Source organism: Cucurbita moschata, unplaced genomic scaffold (assembly GCF_002738365.1).
Source record: "Cucurbita moschata cultivar Rifu unplaced genomic scaffold, Cmos_1.0 Cmo_Scf00045, whole genome shotgun sequence".
NCBI classification, from domain to species: domain Eukaryota; kingdom Viridiplantae; phylum Streptophyta; class Magnoliopsida; order Cucurbitales; family Cucurbitaceae; genus Cucurbita; species Cucurbita moschata.
Genome location: NW_019268561.1, coordinates 365,477 through 385,388, shown reverse-complemented (window position 1 = coordinate 385,388; position 19,912 = coordinate 365,477). Strand labels below are relative to the sequence as shown.

General features: G+C 37.6%; 3 protein-coding genes and 1 long non-coding RNA gene across 9 annotated transcripts in view; 3 read left to right on the top strand and 1 right to left on the bottom strand.

Moving 5' to 3' along the window:
* LOC111434509 (mitochondrial proton/calcium exchanger protein-like) overlaps positions 1 to 7,785 on the top strand; it is an 11,722-nt gene extending 3,937 nt beyond the window's left edge. The window contains exons 7-15 of the mRNA XM_023071922.1: positions 138 to 264; positions 568 to 632; positions 729 to 903; positions 1,207 to 1,401; positions 1,518 to 1,565; positions 4,010 to 4,156; positions 4,272 to 4,354; positions 5,989 to 6,104; positions 7,298 to 7,785. Coding sequence (XP_022927690.1) covers positions 138 to 264; positions 568 to 632; positions 729 to 903; positions 1,207 to 1,401; positions 1,518 to 1,565; positions 4,010 to 4,156; positions 4,272 to 4,354; positions 5,989 to 6,104; positions 7,298 to 7,362 — 1,021 coding nt within the window. The 3' untranslated portion in view covers positions 7,363 to 7,785. The remainder of the gene's footprint in view (positions 1 to 137; positions 265 to 567; positions 633 to 728; positions 904 to 1,206; positions 1,402 to 1,517; positions 1,566 to 4,009; positions 4,157 to 4,271; positions 4,355 to 5,988; positions 6,105 to 7,297) is intronic.
* LOC111434514 lies at positions 2,178 to 19,132 on the bottom strand. The gene is made up of 3 exons (XR_002708964.1): positions 19,049 to 19,132; positions 7,179 to 7,186; positions 2,178 to 2,193 (listed from the first exon to the last, which is right to left on the bottom strand). It is a non-coding gene; the product is annotated as an uncharacterized LOC111434514 (long non-coding RNA).
* Positions 11,515 to 14,058, top strand: LOC111434512 (UDP-glycosyltransferase 74E2-like). Of its 2 annotated transcripts, XM_023071926.1 has the most exons (3): positions 11,515 to 12,224; positions 13,142 to 13,735; positions 13,780 to 14,058. In XM_023071926.1, the coding sequence occupies exons 1-3, from the start codon at positions 11,565 to 11,567 to the stop codon at positions 13,804 to 13,806; spliced, it is 1,281 nt and encodes a 426-aa protein (XP_022927694.1). In that variant the 5' UTR covers positions 11,515 to 11,564; the 3' UTR covers positions 13,807 to 14,058. The 2 variants fall into 2 exon arrangements, with proteins under 2 accessions (XP_022927694.1, XP_022927693.1); XM_023071925.1 differs by having other exon boundaries at positions 13,142 to 14,058.
* LOC111434513 (F-box protein CPR30-like) lies at positions 15,223 to 18,471 on the top strand. 5 transcript variants are annotated; one of them, XR_002708963.1, is made up of 4 exons: positions 15,223 to 16,554; positions 17,812 to 18,118; positions 18,203 to 18,250; positions 18,347 to 18,471. XR_002708963.1 is itself a non-coding variant. In XM_023071927.1 (2 exons), the coding sequence occupies exon 1, from the start codon at positions 15,380 to 15,382 to the stop codon at positions 16,517 to 16,519; it is 1,140 nt and encodes a 379-aa protein (XP_022927695.1). In that variant the 5' UTR covers positions 15,223 to 15,379; the 3' UTR covers positions 16,520 to 16,554; positions 17,812 to 18,471. The 5 variants fall into 5 exon arrangements, 2 of the variants coding, with proteins under 2 accessions (XP_022927695.1, XP_022927697.1); XR_002708961.1 differs by having other exon boundaries at positions 18,203 to 18,471; XR_002708962.1 differs by having other exon boundaries at positions 17,812 to 18,250.
* Positions 19,133 to 19,912: the final 780 nt, after the last annotated feature.

Sequence of the window (19,912 nt, the reverse complement as noted above, 5' to 3'; positions counted from 1 at the left end):
CCCCCCCCCCCCCCCCCACAATAAAAATAAAAAATGGAACTGAATTAAAATCTTAACGACAGTGTTAGAATTATTAGAGGAAAAATGTATCTACTGGAAAAATTGTGTTAATTTGTGTCTAATTTGTTTTTCTGCAGGATAAAGGAAGATGATAAATTAATACAAGCAGAGGGGGTAGAGTCCCTTTCTGAATCTGAGCTTCGTGAAGATTGTCGGGAGAGGGGCATGCTTGGGTTGCTCTCAGTAGAAGAAATGCGGCAACAGGTTCCTTGGTCCTGACCATTTTGCATATAAGTTGCTTTTGATAATTTGTTGTAAAATGATCGATGGGATTTGATTGATTATATTTGTATTTGTAACCCTGAAGGGTTTGCGATTGGTACTTTTCTTTTACACCATTTTCTTTTCTTTTTCTGGAAGCAGTTGAAACTTGAAAAGGGAAAATTGTTTGATGGTTTTAAACACTGTGATTTGAAATAAACCATAAATCTAAATTCCTGATTAGATGCTAAGTTTTAGACTAGACTAGAGTCTGGTGTTCTTATTTTGTTGCCAACTCACTTGCAGCTTCGTGATTGGTTGGATCTGTCACTTAACCATTCTGTTCCCTCTTCACTTTTGATCCTTTCAAGGTGATTTGAAGTTGCATCAGTTGTTTCTTTGCTTCAAATGTTCAGCCCAGCTGTTGCTCACTTCATTATGAATTTCTTGTTTTGTACCTTTCTCAGAGCATTCACAGTATCTGGAAAGGTGAAACCAGAGGAAGCTGTCCTGGCTACACTGTCTTCTCTGCCAGATGAGGTTGTAGATACCGTGGGCGTTACTGCTTTGCCATCTGAAGATTCCATATCAGAAAGGAGGAGAAAGTTAGAGTTCCTTGAGATGCAGGAGGAAATGATCAAGGTTGTACTTTTATTGGTTTTTTAGAAGTGAGAAGTTCTCCACTTTTATGTTCCGAACTATCAGAATCCTCCTTAGTTGTCCTTGTTATAATATGTTGCATAAGACACTTATATTGTCTTCATTCATGGCGGCCGTTCTTTGTTATTTCCACTTTGCATTGTGAGTCTTGAGCGCTTAAGCATACACTCTGTGAGCTTAGGCAATGCTTCTAGCTTCTATGCATTTTAAACTTATATTTGAACCAATATAAAATGTCGATTCAGTTTCTCGGTTGAAGTCTCAGCAAATTGTTTCTGCATGTAGGAGGAGGAGGAGAAAGAAGAAGAGGAACAAGCTAAAATGAAGGAATCCAAATCCAGCCAAGAAGATATAGCTCTGAAGGAGATGGTCAACCCCATGACAAGAGAAGCTATAGAACAAGCTAGAGCAAAAGCTTCAGAAAAACAAGAGCACCTCTGTGAAGTCAGTCGTGCATTGGCTGTTTTAGCATCTGCCTCTGTAAGAAAATGAAAACTAAGCTCTTGGTTTAATAGTAAACTCACTTTGTTTTCGCCAAACAATTTTCAAGGATAAGCTTGTCTTTGATCTCATTCATGTTGCTTATGTACATGCAGTCTGTTAGTAGAGAGCGTGAAGAATTCCTGCAGCTTGTGAATAAGGAGGTATACTTCAGTTGCATAACATATTCATGCCTATAGCTTTCTGGTTATATAGCTCAGCGAATATGGTAATTAGCACTCTATTGGTAGAGCAATTGACATTGATTTGAATGCTAGGATACAGAGCCCCTACCCTGTCTTTTCTTTCTCTCTGGTTCTCTTAAATTCTTTTATCTGTTAGTGATTGATATGTATCAACTGTATTTTAATTAGAACAGACATCACGATGCTCTCTCGCTTGTAAAGTGAGAATGTTGTTTAAGCATGGGAGATTCCATGAATTTTGGCAGATGTAGTGAGCTTAAATTAGTGAATCTAGATGTTTCTTCATTTAGTTATAGAAAAAACTAAAATTTTATTTTTGATATATTAGAATGTAATAGGAGAAATTCTTTTAGTTGGATCAAGCACCAATGGGGCAGAAATTATCAAATCACAATGGTTGGTTTATTGAAATTACCACCCTCACAATGATGGTATGAAGTGACGTTCCAATAGTGTGATGTCCCACATTGGTTGGGGAGGAGAACAAAACACCCTTTATAAGGGTGTGGAAACCTTCCCCTAGCAAACGCGTTTTAAAGCCTTGAGGGAAAACCTGAAAGGGAAAGCCCGAAGAGGACAATATCTGCTAGCGGTGTGCTTTGACTATTACAAATGGTATCAGAGCTAGACACTGGACAATGTGCCAGCCTTCTTGCTATTCCCCGAAGGAGGGTAGAGGTAGTGTGCCAGTAAGGACGCTGGGCCCCAAAGGGGGTGGATTTGATGGCGGTCCCACATTGATTGGAGAAAGGAACGAGTGCCAATGAGGATGCTGGGCCCCGTAGGGGGGTGGATTGTGATGTCCCACATTGGTTGGGGAGGAGAACAAAACACCATTTATAAGGGTGTGGAAACCTTCCCCTAGCATACGCGTTTTAAAGCCTTGAGGGGAAGCTCGAAAGGGGAAGCCCAAAGAGGATAATATTTGCTAGCTATGTGCTTGGACCATTACAAATAGGGTAAACAAGGGTGGATTAGGAATCTGGCTGTTTCAGAGTAGAACCTCTCCTGATGTGGTTTGGGGACAAACTAACAAGGGTGGATTAGGAATCTGGCTGTTTCAGAGTAGAACCTCTCCTGATGTGGTTTGGGGACAAACTAAGGTAGAAGCTAGTGAGCATAGCAATCCGAAGTGCACCTTCCTTTTTGGTGCCTCAATCATAGAAACTTCATAGTTAAGTGTGTTTTATTTGGACTAATTCTATGTTGGGTAACCTCCTATGAATTTTTCTATGATGCATGTAAGTGATGACAAAACATGCTGAAAGCGAGAGTAAGTAACGTGACTATGTCGTAGGGGATGCAGGGGAATGTCGGGGCCATTAAGTGTCAAATACGAATCCTGGGGATGGGTTGTTACTAATGGTATTAAAGCAATACTTCTCCCAATAAGATGTGGTTCGGGGACAAACCAAGGTAGAAGCTGGTGGGCATGTGACACTCGAGTAAAGGAGGGGTACATGAATGAATTGAAACTACATCTGAATGAAAGGGATTATGAGGATAGGATGACTAAGAAAGACCTAAAAACAATGAAAGTTACTACCTATACTAACAAGGAGCACATTCCTCTTCGATGGTTCAATCATAGGAATTTCATAATTAAACATGCTTTGTTTGGAGCAATTCTATGTTGGGTGACCTCCTAGGAATTTTCTTAGGATGCATGTGAGTGAGAACAAAACATGCTAAAAGGACCCTTGTTGGTATGTTGAGATAGTCTTCACTCTTAGAAGCGAGAAGTAATATAACCATGTCGCAAAGGATGCCGGAGAATGCTAGGACACACAAGTGTCAAATCTGGATTTCAAATCCTTATCCAAATTCTAGGCTTGGGGTGTTACATTTTCAGACCATAATGAAAATTATCTTTAGTACAAAGTGGTTAAGGGTTACAAAGAGGTCAAAAAACAGAACTAATAGGAGGAAAGGGTGATGGAAAGGAAGGATGAGTTTGTTCAAATTGATTGGAAACGTCTTTATGATAATTGATATGCCTTCTTGGAGTATTAAGCAAGGAGATTGATGTTGATGGAGATTGGATGCATAATCTTTTTACACTGGTAAGGTCTTGCATAGAGGACTTAATATAGGAAGTGGGGGACTGTGTAAGAATGTTGATTGGGTGAAGGTGGTGGGGACTTCAAAAGTTTGGGAGATGATGTGTTGAAAAACATAGAAGAACAGAGGTTATTCCCTTGTTATGAGGGCTGGATCAAAAAAAAAAAAAAAAAAAAGGTTCTGGATTTTGTTGTATTTTTTAACTACATTTGTCAGACTTATTTGATCATTTTTGTATTGTTCAATGAAAAGCACCTTAATTTCTTTTATTTTACTTTATGTATTCATTGATCGGATATTCTTCTGGTAGTGACTATCATATTATATCATGATATATCTAGATAGAACTCTATAATAGCATGGTAGGAAGAGAAGGCACCGATGGTGAAAAAGAGGTCAGGGAGGCATATAGAGCTGCTCGAGAAGAAAGTGATCAGTCTACTGAAGAGTCAGAAGGAGATGACATTTCATCAGCACTTGTTGAAAGAGTGAGACTTCTCACAGATTTTTTATAGTTCATATAGTTTTAAACTTCTTTTTGTATCTCTGGTCTGCATAATGCTCTTTTGACTTGATGTATTCTCATTCTTGGTCATCTTTCAGGTTGATACTATGCTTCAAAAACTAGAAAAGGAAATTGATGATGTGGATGCCAAAATTGGTGACCGTTGGCAATTACTAGACACGTATGTTTGTTTCATTTTATTTGCTATCATGCAAGTTCTTTTGATCCCTTAGACATGCAACTAATTCTTTGCGTGCAACTAATTCTTTGCGTGATCAGAGACTTACCATGGTCTGAGCTATGCTATGCTCTCTGATGTTCCTTGATTATTTTCCCTATTAAAGATCCCTTCCATACTAGCTTGATTGTAGAATTCTTTTCAAGTTTCAAACTAGCTGAGATCTGAGGTGGGTCTTTGTTTGTACTATCCCTGGAGGTAGAGGTTGTATTAACTGTGGATGTTAATGAATGGTTTTTTATGTATCTTGGTCTCGTAATCTTGATAGAAATGAATTTTGAAACCCAGTGCTGAAATGATAAACAATTAGCTCCAAAAGTGAACGAATTTCCTCATTTTTAAAAGGATGAAGGATTATTTTTGCTTAACTAGCGGTTTGCAACCTACATACCAACTATTTCTAGGGTCTCAAGATCTCGAAAAGAAGTTTTCCTAGTCTAATGAATAAAATTTTGGGGGAATTATTTGGTGAAGGTTCAAAGATCATGATCTCCGTTTAGTTAATTGGAAAAAGATTTTGTCCTCAAAGATTTTAGAAGCCTTGGTTTGGGAATACCTTCAGAATAATGAGATTTAAATTCCTTATGGATGAGATGAATATGGGTTTAGATACAAAACCTCATTTAGGGCCTTCTCCGTAGTCACTTGTTTTCCGTAGCAGAGCTAAATAACGTGTCCTTTTCAAATACTAAATTTTATGTGTAGGATGGGTTTAGGGTTTAGGTTAGCTTTTAGTTGGATTGGATCTATGGATACCCTTTTGTTTGAAATTTTTCTATTCAGATTAAGAAAGTTCTAGAAACTTATCTGTTTAGTACTGTTGAATTCCTTCTTCTAAGTCTTTGGTCTATGCAGATAGAAGAATTGACTTTTTCTGATGGAAAAAGTGAAAGGCTTCTCTTTACCTAATACACTGGTCAAGATCTTGGTTGCCCACTTTGGTTTCTTTTCTTGGAGTCATTTTTCGCCAATCCTACAAAATTTGGTCAATACGCTTCAAGTAAATTAATCAAAGCAATATGGAAAGCAAATTATCTAAAATGGTCAGGGGTTTTCTTGGTCTATTACATGTGGGAAAGCTTACAAATATCTCACTATTTATCTCCTACCTAGTCGGTGCTCCTTTTTGGAGGTTCACGGAATGATGGTGGAGGTCCTGGTCGACTTTGAATGCTGGCCATCACACTTTCACTTTCAGACAACCCTTTGTTCCCTTTTTAGCAACCCTGATCTTATTTGTCTGTTAATTGGATCTTTCTCTCGTAGCATTTAGAATTTCCCTCTCTACTGTCATACTTGGTCGGTGGAATTTGTTATTTTCCTCAGATCATAGCTGATGAGCGGAATTTTGACTAAAAAACCTCTAATTATAACGTTTTCCCCTGTGACCTCTACCAAAGCTTGTCATGTGAATATTCCTCAATGCTTAAATAGCATGAATATGTTTTTACAAATTTTCAATTTTCATTGCTTTGTTCATCTTAGTAATGAAGCAAACTAAGCTTGTAAGTGCATTAGTCTGAGGTCCTCTGTTACATGTTTCACATTTTAACTTGGGTAATGGTTTTTTCTCGTAGGGATTTTGATGGTAAAGTTACTCCCGAAGAGGTTGCAGCTGCTGCTATGTACTTAAAAGATACATTAGGGAAGGAAGGCATCCAAGAGCTTGTCAGTAGTCTTTCCAAAGATAAAGGTATATTGGTTGCTTTATTATTAGAAGTTCTCTGGTTTATTGTTAGCCTTTTTGCATTTTCGTTCAGAACAGACTATAATTTTCACTCTGTTCCTCATCTTTGTTGTTTCTTTTCCTTTTTATTTATTTGTTTATTTAAAAAGGTAGTGCCGTGGTGTACGGTGTTGAAGACTCTACCACTTGGTACCGTGTGTGATCATAGCTCTTGTTCCCTCCATCTCATTTTCTCTTCTCCCCTTCATCTGTTCCCTTTCATTATGATGGGGGAATCTGTTCTTAATCTTGTAATGAAAAATATGGCCAGTTGGTCTGTCCTATGAGGCGTGGTGTAGGACTAGAGGTACAAATTTTTGGTGGCAGTAAATTCTTTGTCAGTGAGCATGGTAACTTACAGATCTTATTTTCTCTGTCCTCAGAATGCTTCTTAGTAAGATGGGTCAAGGTTTTTCTGAGAAACTGTGCCAAAGGTTTCTCGTTGTGCCCAAGAAATCTCTCTTTTTCTCAAACCAATTTCTTTCTATCCTGACATGGCAAAGTAATGGTGATCATAAGAACATTCTACCCCCCAATCCTTTACGAGAAAAGTTCTGAGTTATATCACCTTTCAGATCAATTTTTGGTTGAGAAATTAGGATTTAGCCAGTCCAAAATTTGAGGGAGCTGTGGCCCGAATCTTTAATCATAACGATTCCGGGTAGGCATGTAACTTATCTCATGAATTGGATTCTCATGATCCCAACTCATTGGAAATTGAGTGTGGTTTCAGTTCGTCGTTGAATATAGGGGGAGTTCTTGCCTCTCGACGAAGGAAAGTATACTCTTCACCTTTTTTGTATCCAGCTTTTGATTCTTCAAATGATCTGAATCTACAAGTGGTGATGTTTTTCCTAAATCAGTTTCCTCTGTCAATCTACAACTTTCTCAAAGCTATATTAATTATACTTTGAACGTTTCGAATTTTCTCATTGCTGTGAGGTAGTGAAACAAAGTCGAATTTATGTTGGCATATAATCTGTATTCGCAAGAAAATGGAGCTATTCCGGGGTTCGAATATTACGAACAATGTAAATCAACCTACCAATCTAAACTATGTTCTCTGATAGTTCTCTTTCTCTACATGGATGATAGAGCTGCAACATTCTGCAACATTCTGTAAATTTAACTTAGTATTACCATTTATTTCTCTGCAACAGATGGCAAAATTCTTGTAGAAGACATTGTGAGATTGGGCAGTCAGGCCGAAGACGCCAATTCTTGAACATTGAATATCAACAAATTACAAAGGTAAGATAGTCACATTTTTTGATATATGATTGCTGAACTCTCGTATAGGTAAGTCGAAACCAAAATCCGAGTCGTATCACCTGTTAGAAAAAAGTCGTTAAATCTCCAAGCTGAACATAGGAATACTTTTAGAAATTGTTCCTGTGCTCATAGCTTCCTTGGATTGCTTTGCTGTTTCAATAAAGGTTAGCAAAGGTTCAATGGGTATAAATACATGTAAACAAAATTAGAGGACTTTAAGCTGTCTATTAGTGTTCGTTATAGCAGAAGTATTGGGAACTGAAAACTTACCTACCTACATATGTAATATTGTAGTAATGCTTTTTCCATGTTTGGAGTAAGTGAAAAGAAATGGTCTCCAAAAATATATAAATAGAGGCTCGAGTCTTGGACAAAATATGTTAAATTTAGGTAACGTTTGATAACCATTTGATTTTTAGTTTTTAATTTTCTGAAATTTTGATTGAATGTAACGCTAGCAGATATTGTTTTCTTTGGGCTTTTTCTTTCGGGCTTCCCCTCAAGGCTTTAAAACGCATAGGCTAGGAGAAGGTTTCCACACCCTTATAAATGGATCCACCGCTAATAGATATTATCCTCTTTGGGCTTTTCCTTTCAGGCTTCCCCTCAAGGCTTTAAAACGCATAGGCTAGGGGAAGGTTTCCACACCCTTATAATTGGATCCACCGCTAATAGATATTATCCTCTTTGGGCTTTTCCTTTCAGGCTTCCCCTCAAGGCTTTAAAACGCATAGGCTAGGGGAAGGTTTCCACACCCTTATAATTGGATCCACCGCTAATAGATATTATCCTCTTTGGGCTTTTCCTTTCAGGCTTCCCCTCAAGGCTTTAAAACGCATAGGCTAGGGGAAGGTTTCCACACCCTTATAATTGGATCCACCGCTAATAGATATTATCCTCTTTGGGCTTTTCCTTTCAGGCTTCCCCTCAAGGCTTTAAAACGCATAGGCTAGGGGAAGGTTTCCACACCCTTATAATTGGATCCACCGCTAATAGATATTGTCCTCTTTGGGTTTTTTCTTTTAGGCTTCCCCTCAAGGCTTTAAAATACATAGGCTAGGGGAAGATTTCCACACCCTTATAAATGGGGTCGTCATGGATGTATCCTTCGGTTAGGCTTTATGCATTGACGTGTTTGTTTAGGAAAGAGAATCTCAATTATGGTCTCTCTCGATCTCTGTGCCCCCACCACTTAAGAACACCATTGGGACCATATTAGCACCCTCTTGTCCACATCTTTTTGTATTTATTAAAAAAAAGTATATTTTACTTTGCTTGGAATATTTGTGAACAAAAAAAAAAAAAAAACATAAAATTTTTAAATGAATTTAATTTGTTTTTTTTAATAACCAGTTGTAGATAAAGTAACCATTACAGTTTTGAAATGGTTTTATGGGACTAAAAGTGGTTTTTTTTAGATTCAAATGCTTCTCTTTGGACTTATTGTCAAGTTTGGTCTTTTCCCAATTCTGTATGTAATGAATTCTTCTAGTAGTTTGACAGTTGGGTTAACCTCTCTCCAAAGTCTCCTTTTATCTACTCTATCTATCGTGTGATGTGATGGGTCATTGAGTTAATCCTCCTCTTCAAAGGGGTTCCGAGCCTTTGGTCATGAAAGAGGTTGAATTTTATCCCCTTTACCATGTGTGGCTAATGAACTCTTTGTTTTAGTCCGTTTCTTTTTATTCTTACCCTTTTCGCTTCGATTCCACCCCTACTCTTATATAAAATAAGGAAGGCTAGCTCCTACTCATCATTCATCGTTTTTGGTCCTTCGTTCTAGTCATTGTAAGGTGAAAAAATCCACCTCTTTAGACGAGAAAGTATAAAATGTGATTTCGTCCTCCATCAGTGAACGTGTGAGCTTCGCTCCTTATAGCTCTACTCTGCCATTGGTACCTTGTGTGAATCCGAATGAAGCCAAAGTTTAGACAAAGGTTACTACTTCTACTCAATCTATCTACTCGTGCTTCTCTACTACTACTACTCAATCTATCTACTCTTCATGCTAAACAATTGAATTATTTTTTTTTAAAAGAAATTGAATAAACACTTGATGGACAGATAATACAAAATGTGATGTAATATTTTTTTGTTGCAAATATTATTTTCAAAAGTTTTTGAATTAGTAGATAATCTAGCAAGCTTTTTGGCCTTTTTAAACTTTAGCTTTAGTTGGTAACCTACTATAAATCTTAACCCCACTCAGTGCCAATTATTATTATTCAACGGTCCATACTCGGTTTCACATTGTGTATATATATAAAACTTTCGATTATACTTTATAACAATATTTTTTTACGAGCAGGAATCATTTGACACAAAATTTTAAAGTATTCTTGTACATGCGTTTATTTTATCTTTTTTCTTTTCAAAATCCCAACTTATCATTCTTTGACTAATCGCCCGAGGAGTTCGACCCGACTTAATTGATCATACCAAAGGAGTATATAAACCTAAATTGTAAAAATTAATTAAAATATAGTCCAATAATTAGGAGAAAAATTAAATTTTTACCCATACCTAAAGGTGGGTGTTGCAATACTTCAAAAAAATTGACCTGCAATAAATTCGAAGCCAGAGAGAGAGAGAGTTGGACAACTCTTTTATCTGTCGTCATACTGTGGTCCTCTGTCGCGCCGTCCAATCAACAATATTGGGACTAAAATTATTGTAACATTTAAGAAGTCCTAAATTATATATTTATTAAATTATATCTTAATGAGATTCCTTTCAACGTCACAACTTAACTATGAATAGAGTAGGTTGTAACCATCACGTTGCGACAAGAGAAGGGTGACCCTCAAGTGGCGCCCTTCCAGCCACGTGAGGGTCTAGACGAGCGCCATGATGCGACACACCACTCAGAGTGGGCAGCGACCCTCAACTGGTGCCCTTCTGGCCACACGAGGGCCTAGACGAGCGCCATGATGCGACTGAGGAGAACGATACATCATCTAACACACCACACGGAATGGACATTGAAGACAAGTCGAGACATAAACAAGATAGAGACATTGAATAGACAGGACACATAGGGTGGGCATTGAAGACAAGTGGAGGGCATTGAAGACAAGTGGAGATATAAGCAAGATAGAGACATTGAATAGACAAACTTCTATCTTTGGGCATTGAAGATAAGTATAGACGTAAGTAAGATAGAGACATTGGAGAGGGCAAAATAATCTTTGTTGAAGAGCCCACTTATAATTCTATCAATTAAATTCAATCAATTTAAGCTTTATATTCAAAAAAGTTAGATGATTTAAAATGGATTCATAAAACTTCAAAGTTTAAATTGATATTAACTGATAAACTGATTTGTATCGAGAACTTAAATACCAAAATTCGCCTATTAATCCTCAAAAAGTTTCTTCTAACTTTGATTTCTAGACAAGACTTTACCCTTATGGAGCAACTTTTTGCATAAAGACACGATAAGGACCATCCACTTTGGTATCTTTATGAGCTTCTCCTGTCATCCAACTATGTCACTCTAAAAATACGAGCATAAAACCTACAGATAATGTCATTGTTCTGGATAACGCCTCTCCCAAAAAACCAACCAAGACAGAATATCAATTACGAACAAAAGCAAATCAAGATCAACACAAACCAATCAAGACAGAGTATCAATTACGAACAGAAGCAAATCAAGATCGACACAAACCAATCAAGACAAAGTATCAATTATGAACAGAAGCAAATCAAGATCGACACAAACCAATCAAGACAAAATATAAATTGCGAACATAAGCAAATCAATATTAACACAAACCAATCAAGACATAGTATCAATTATAAACAGAAACAAATCAAGATTAACACAAACCAATCCAGACAGAATTTCAATGACGAACAGAAACAAATCCAGATCGACAAAGACAAATAGTTCATAACTAAAAAAATACCGTCCAAAATTTATAAAACAAAACCGACGTAAAGATAAGATTATTTTATGGGTCTAAATCTAGAAAGAAACATAGGGAACACAAAAATAGTAGATCCCACAAACAATTATTAGGACTTATAAAAACCATAGTGTTTTAGTTTCATGACGTATTCGCTTAGCTCACAACACCAATTCAAAAAGGCCTACAAATCCCACACAAACAAGCCAATCCACAGCACAACAACAACAAAAAAGTGCACAAAATGGGAAGCCTTCAAGAAAAAGAGACCCCAAAACTTCATGTAGTAGTGGTTTCATGTCATGCTCAAGGCCACATTAACCCACTCCTCCAATTCGCCAAGCACCTCGCCCACGTCGGTCTCCAAGTCACCCTCCCCGTCATTTCCTCCTCCTCCGACCACCACTACCGCCACCTCCCCCGCTCCCTCACCGTCGACCACGTCCCTCTCCTACCATACCAAGGAGCGGAGACAGAGACAGAGACCGTACTCGCCTTGTGGGAGCGGAGGAAGGAGTCAATGGGTGTGTATCTAAAGGAGCTCATGAGGTGCCATGAAGATGGTAGCAAACGCATAAGTTGTGTGGTGTATGACTCGGTTATTTCTTGGGTTCTTGACATTGTGAAGGGGTTTGGAGTGATGGGAGCAGCGTTTTTCACTCAATCTTGTGCTGTCAATTCCATTTATTATAGTGTTTATAAGCATTGGGTGAGTGTTCCATTGGACAAAGGGTGGATTTGTGTTGATGGGTTTCCATTGTTTGAGGCGTTGGATCTGCCGTCGTTCGTGGCTGATCAAGGGAAGTATCCGGGGTTTCTTCAGCATTTGGCTGATGAACAATTTCAACGTTTGAATGAGGCTGATTGGATCTTTGCTAACACTTTTGATGCCTTGGAACCACAGGTACGGGTTAAGAATCACAGATCTCCACAAATCGCATGATATTGTCCATAAAGACTCATGGCTTTGCTTTGGGCTCCCGACGAACGCGTTGTTAGTATTCCTTGATTATAAACGCAGGATCATTTCTTAAAAATTTTAAAAAATTTAAAAATTCCATTAGTTTGAGAGGATCTTGTTAATATTTTATTTCAAAAATACTCATTTTTATGGGAATTTTTGAGAAATAATGGTAATAATTAAGGCGTGAGAGCCAAATGAATCGAAAGATTCATGTTTAGTTCGGGAAAGGAGGGTCAAAGTTTTTAAATAAATGGGAAGACAATCTATTTCATTTATTAGATAATCGAAAACGAAAACAATTCAGAACAACTAAGTTGGGACCATTGATTAGGTGCACCCGTGTATCTAAAATATTCATGAACACTTTCAAAATATTTCAAAAATACTAGTGGGTTTTCAAAACTAGAACAAAACAATTGGTACGGAGTCTTTAAAATATTTTCGAGAGTATTTTCGAGACAAAATACTGATACCACTTGTCACAATCGCACTTTTGATGGCAGCGGACTTGCGATTGTGCGGCACTCACTTTCCAACGACAAGTGAGCTAAGCCAATTCGTTCTTGCGTTGCCTACGGCCAAGCGACGTATGCTCGAGCCTCTGGCCTCGGTTTTAAGAGAAGGTTTTAGAAAACGTGGGTAGAGAGAGATTTTTGAAAAAGACGTTATATAAGCAAGCAAAAGAGAAATGACAACGGCTCACCGTATATAACCTTGGATAGGGAGAAGTTGACAAGAGCATATATATATATATATATATATGTGTGTGTATGTGTAAATTCAAGGATATTATTGATATATTTTAGACAAAGTACAAAATTTATTGATATTTTTATTAATTTAACTCGACATCTCAGGAAGTGAAATGGATGGAAAGCCATTTTCCATTCAAGAACATCGGACCAATGCTTCCGTCAATCTACTTAGATGGACGGATCCCAAATGACAAAGATTATGGGGTTAGCCTATTCGAACCAAACAAAAGTTCTTCCATGAAATGGCTTGATTCAAAACCCGAAAACTCGGTCGTATACGTATCATTCGGTAGCACAGCCGAATTGGGTAAGCCTCAAATGGAGGAGTTAGCGGAAGGGTTGAAGCTAAGCACGAAATCCTTCTTATGGGTCGTGAGAGAATCCGAACTTCATAAACTTCCACCCAAATTCATCGACGAAACAGCTGAAAAAGGGCTGGTAGTAAAATGGTGCCCTCAGCTACAAGTTTTGAGCCACAAATCAGTGGGATGCTTCGTTACGCACTGCGGTTGGAACTCGACGCTCGAAGCGTTGAGCTTGGGGGTGGGGTTGGTGGCGATGGCTCAGTGGTCGGACCAACCGACGAACGCGAAGTATGTGGAGGATGTTTGGAAGGTGGGGAAGAGGGTGAGAATGGAAGAAGATGGAGTGTGTAAAAGAGAGGAGATTGAGGTTTGTATTAATGAAGTTATGGAGGGAGAAGATAGTGAAGAAATTAATGGGAATTTGGTGAAGTGGAGGGAGGTGGCCAAAGCCGCCATGGATGAAGGTGGAAGCTCTGACATGAACTTGAAGGATTTTGTGAAGCAGCTTTTGGGAAGAACATAGATTTGATTGGTTGGATGAGTGTCATGATGATTATGATGATGATGATCTAATTATTTGATGATTCCTTTGTTGTCTTTTTTTTTGTTTGTTTTTTTGTTTTTTTGTTTGTTTGATGATGAATGCAATAAGTTGTGTTGAAATTCTTAAACGAGTAATGGAGGAATCTCGATCTATACTCTTCGGTTTAAGTAGTTGGATGAATTGAAGTATTGGTGTATACGGGTTAAGTTGGGTTGGAGAAATGTTTTGGTCTAACCCAAAATTTTGGATTGGCTGGGTTGGTGACCCGAACAATCCAAATAGGGTTCATGGTAGAGCCTAATTATCTGTTGTGGTGACCCGAGCAATCTAAATAGGGTTCATGGCATAGCCTAATTATATGTTTTTGAGTTGGGTTGAATTGAGTTGTCTGGATGTTCTTTTTTATTGTTTGAACAAACATTCACGAGTTACAATGATGACTTATGTTGGTTAGAGACGTTAAATATTCTTAATTTTTCTAATAATCTTAAAAATAGGGTTGAATTGTAATCCTATTTTCAACTAGTGATCTGTTCTACTAACTGAGCTATACCGGTCACTTCCGACACATTATCCTTATTTATTTTCATAGCAATTCGGTGAGACGAAAATTTTGAGTCCTTTGCTCTACCAAATGAGCTATCGGCCATTTCGGCCATTTCCTACACATTATCCTTATTTTCAATAGCAAATTTGAACTGGTGAGACGAAGATTTTGAGTCCTCGAACCGACCTGAATTTTCAATTTTTGTTAATATTTAATCCAATCCATGTCAAGAGAAAAAAAAAAATCTAACCCAATTCACTTTTTATGGTTTGAGTTGGGTAATACGGATTGGGAGCTCGATCAAAAAATGTCAACATGCAAAAAAAAAAAAAAAAAATGTCAGTTTTCTCGTTGATGATTGAAGTTTCCCAGCTATTTCTATATTATGAAAATGCTTAAAAGTTGGAATTCACTCGTCTGAAAGAGGTATTAAACATGACATGTTGTGTCCACGTAATTAACTTGATTGTGAATGACAGACTTATACACTAACTTCATCTCTAGTGTTTTCAATGTAGTGAGATATGTTAGATCATCCTCGAAAAATTGATAAATTTTTAAAATTATATTAAATAAAAAAAATTTAATGTAAAACACTCGCTCATTTTTAAATTAAAAATATATAAATGGTAATTATTTACCGCTAAAAAAAACAATAATTTAGAACAACTCGAGAATAGAGAGTTGGGTTGAACCGAATAGTTTGAGTTAGTTATCAATCCAACCGGACCCACGTATATTTTTATTAATTTAATTTTTATTTTATTTTTTTTAACGGCCATCGCAATAGAAGTACAGAATTCCCTTGCTCTGTTCTTCGCTTCCACCGTTAGCACATCTCTATTCAATTTCTTCTCCAAAAATCGCTGCGAATAACCCTTCGAAGATTTACAGGTTTTCTTTCTCAATTCTTCGATTGAATATTTCTTCAATGGTTCTTAGCAATGGCCGATTATCTTCCACAGGAAGTCTTATTTAACATCTTTCTGAAACTTCCTCCAAAAACCCTTGTCCTCTGTTCATGCGTCTCACAATCATGGCGCGCTGCCATCTCTGATCCAATTTTCATCAACGCCCACTTCAATAAGTCTTCAATCTACAACAAGAAATGGCTGATTCTCAGGCGGTATTTTGGCACAGGGAGCAAGAAGAAAGAGCGGTATTCGCTTCATTTCGACACGGAAACATTGGATCTATACGAGGAATTGAAATTTCCATTCATCAATTGGAATGGGGATTTTAAGTTAGTGGGTATTTGCAATGGATTGGTTTGCTTATCTGGTCTCGACATTCTCTTGTGGAATCCATCAATTCAAAGAGTCGTAGCTGTTCTTAGAACAAGCGATATTATCACCATCTATGATGCCCCAGATAAATTTGCACTCGGGTTTGGCTTCGATCCTCGGGCCAACGACTACAAGGTGGTAAGATTGTTATATTTTGAAGATAAGAGTCCTTTTAATTATAAAAGATCTCCTAAAGTTGAATTGTATGAGGTTAGAACAGGTTGTTGGAGAGTAATCGAAAGCAAAGCTCCTCGTTGTGAGATAGTTAAATCAGAATGGACACAAGCTTTTTTCAATGGGGCTGTTCATTGGGTTGCATACAGGGAAAGTAGCAGGGGTTATAAGTGTTTCATTTTGAGATTTGATATAGTTGAGGAGTGTTTCAGTTTAATAGCTTTGCCTGATTGTTTGGTTAATAGCTCACCATGTGACTTGAAAGTTTCTGTTCTAGGAGGAGCACTTTCTATCATGTTGTGTGGCTGGTACTGTTTTGAAACATATGTGTGCTCTGTTTGGGTGCTGCAAAACTATGACATGCCTGAGTCTTGGACTAAATTAACCAGCTTCGAACCGTCTCAGGAGTTGGGAATGGTGTTGGGTCTTAGGGAAAATGGAGATATGATAATGGAATCTAAAAGTGGAGAAGTGGTCGTGTATAGGCCTGAAAACCAGCTTATGAAGGGTCTTGGAATCTATGGTGGTGAGGGTTCTTTCTATTTAGATACTTATGTTGAGAGCTTGGCTTTGTTGAATGAAGGGAAAGGAGGCTTGGAGAGAGTGGCTGAAGTTTATGACTGAGTTCTTACTGTGCTGTTAGCTGATTGATAATAATGGTATGATTCATTTCTTAGTGAATATATGATATGGCCCTTTTAACATGTATATTATGTTTTTACTTGGTCAAGGCCGACTTTGGAGATATCGAGTGTTTTCGTTATAAGCTCATCCGAAGATTCGAACACATATCTTGATGTTTTATTAAATTAATAGGTTCAGTGTACAGTTTGAAATATATTGAATGGTTCTTCATTTTGGTCATTGTTTTTTATGACATGAAAATGAAATGAAAGGTCTCAATCTCTGAGGCAATGACAATGTTAGTGTGTAACCCTTTTGGGCTTCCCCCTCAAGGTTTTTAAAACGCATCTGTTAGAGAGAGGTTTCCACACCTTTATAAGGAATGTTTCGTTCTCGTCTCCAACTGATGTGAGATCTCACAATCCACCCCCCTTGGAGCTCTAGCGTCCTTGCTAGCACACCGCTCGGTGTCTAGCTCTGATACCATTTGTAATAGCCCAAGTTCACCGCTAGCAAATATTGTCCTTTTTGGGCTTTCCATTTCGGGCTTCCCTTCAAGATCTTCAAAACGCATCTACTAGGGAGAGGTTTCCACACTCTTGTAAGGAATGTTTTGTTCTTCTCCCCAACATATGTGGGATCTCACATAGTGACTTCATTGTTTTGACACGATGAAATCACTACCATTGTAAGGCTTAGCTTACACTGGATTAGTAATAGGAGGATATAGAAAGTAAAAGAATATATGAAGAAACACTTTGATCCTATATTTGGAAGCCGATGTTAGATGCTTCGTACGTTTTTTTCTCTCCTAAACTTCCTAGAGGTCAGGCTTAAGGCATATTACTGGTTTACAGCTTATTTCATAGTTAAGAGTCGCTTTGATGATGAAATTGCACTACTTCTGCATTTGTTTCTACTTTTAAGAACTTAGGAAACTTGTAATCAAATTATTATTTGAGTTACCATTTATCAATAGATTATTTGGTGAAGAAGTCGAGATCGAACAGAAAACAACACAATAAACCACCTTGGGTTACTGTGGTTGAGGAGGCAAGCTGGAAATGTAGACAGTTTGAGGTCCTGAATTTAAATCATTGTTGGTCACCCTACCTAGAATATTGAATAAACATCATAAGTTTTCTGAAGGAAAACGCTATAGGTTCGGTAGTCGTTACAACGGAATTAATCAAGGTGTTTATAAGCTTGTTTAAATTAAATGGTACACGTACAGCCTAGGGAAGCATGATGCCTTTTTCTTTTTTAAGTGAATTTTAGACTCTTTATTGTAGATTTCGGTGACTCGGAGAGATCGGATGATAATCCGATCGATCAAATAGAAAGTATGAGAAGACTGATACAAGTGGAGTTTTGTTATAGAAAGAAAAAGGGAAGAAGAAAAATAAGGAATTAGGATATGCTCTCTCCTTCATCTTGAACTATGACTATTAACAGTGCAACTTCTGACTTTCTTTGCTTCATAACGAGCTACGGGAGGTCGCTCGTGCTGGTTTTGTGACTTAAACAAAGAAATAAAAACCAGAATCTATCGTAGTTCGGTTACTTGAAGCCCTTGATTGTTTGAGAAAGCCATCCCAGGTTTGGAACTTTGTTTTCTTCTTTTAGCTGTGGATAATTACAGTTCAGTTGTTTTCTAAGTTTAATTAGGTTTGATTGTCTTAGGAAAGCTTGGACCAAGGGATATTTGGAAGTAATTCAAAGGAGAACGAGGTAAGTCCAAGTTCATAAATTGCCAATCTGTGTGTGCTTTTAAAGCATGTAATGACTGAGATTATTCTGAATTTATGAGTTTTTTGTTTGTCAAAGAATCTAGCAAGAAGAGTCCTTAAAGTCGATTCGTGGATTAGAGGTCGGTCGGTCGGTCGGTATGCAATCGTTTCTGTTATGCTCAATGAGCAACCTTGTTTTCATCTGAATTCTGCAAATCTATATCTGAGTTCATATCAAAACCTGAAGAAACTGAGGAGCAATTAAAATGAAGAAGTTAGTGAAAAAGAACAACTTTTGATGTTCATTTATTATTATTATTATTATTTGGTGATGCATTGTGAGATCCCACATCGGTTGGAGAGGGGAACGAAACATTCTTTATGAGGGTGTGGAAATTGTCCTTAGCAGACAATATCTCCTAGTGGTGGACTTGGGCTATTACAAATGGTATCAGAGCCAGACACCGGGCGATGTGCCAGTGAGGAGGCTGAGCCCCGAAAGAGGTGGATACGAGGCGGTGTGCCAACCAAGATGTTGGACCCCGAAAAGGAGTGGATTAGGGGGTCCCACATCGATTGGAGAAGGGAACGAGTGCCAATGACGACGTTGGACCCCGAAGGGGGGAGGAGGGTGGATTGTGAGATCCCACGTCGGTTGGAGAGGGGAACGAAATATTCTTTACAAGGGTGTGGAAACCTCCCCTTAGCAGACGCGTTTTAAAAACCTTGAGGGAAAACTCGATAGGAAAAGCCTAAAAAAGACAATATCTGCTAGCAGTGGGCTTGGATTGTTACAAACGGTATTTCAAACCATACCAGTTTCAAAGCAGGGACAGATTCCTATGGAACAAATGTTTGTATCTGAATCCATTGATCTTGTGTTAGCTATCTTGATTTGGTTTAGTTTTGGATAGTTAAATCAAGAAATTCTTCTGTGCTAAGACCTGTGATCAAAGTGAAAATCAAGTTCATTGTGCCAAGGGTGTCGGTTGAGGTCGATTTTCGGCTCATTTTTTACCCAACTGATACCGAACCGAATCAAACCGACCACTTGACCCAAATCAACCTTACCAACATAATTTGTTGTAAATACGAGCATAGCTTAGTGCATTAAACACCAATAATCATCTCAAAAGGCAATTATTTGATATTCTACTCCTTCAAGTATAAAGAAAAATCTGGTCGATTAGTTTGATCTTAAATTTCCTTTTATTTTAACGACTATAAATGAAGTGTTTGGTACCGTAAATTTTTTAGTTTTTCATATATAAAAGTAAGTTCCTTCCGTAAATTCGAGTGGTTTAAATTTCATTTTACCTTAGGTAGGTAGAGAAGAATTTTCGGTATGTGTTTATAATATAGAAAAGTCATATATGACGATGACCTATTATTTTCTTTTGCATCTAATGGTTCACTTTATAGATAATCATATTCTCTTACTTTTCCGTTTTTCATCACTATTTTTTTTCTTCTTTGTCTCACCCGAAAAGATGATCAAAAGAATCAAACCAACCCCACCAGCACTCGCACTCAATTATCATACGTCGATAAATTTAAAATTTAAACACATTCGTTGAATCTAAATTATCACGAAATTTAACCTAATAAACTCATAAAAAAAAAAAAAAAAAAAAAAAAAAAAAAAAAAAAAAAAAAAAAAAAA

Bases quoted from the DNA above. Each gene is read 5' to 3' on its own strand.
- LOC111434512 (XM_023071925.1), top strand. From the start codon at position 11,565: ATGGGAAGCCTTCAAGAAAAAGAGACCCCAAAACTTCATGTAGTAGTG. The intron at 12,225-13,141 runs GTACGGGTTAAG...TCGACATCTCAG, and splicing joins TTGATGCCTTGGAACCACAG to GAAGTGAAATGGATGGAAAG.
- LOC111434513 (XM_023071927.1), top strand. From the start codon at position 15,380: ATGGCCGATTATCTTCCACAGGAAGTCTTATTTAACATCTTTCTGAAA.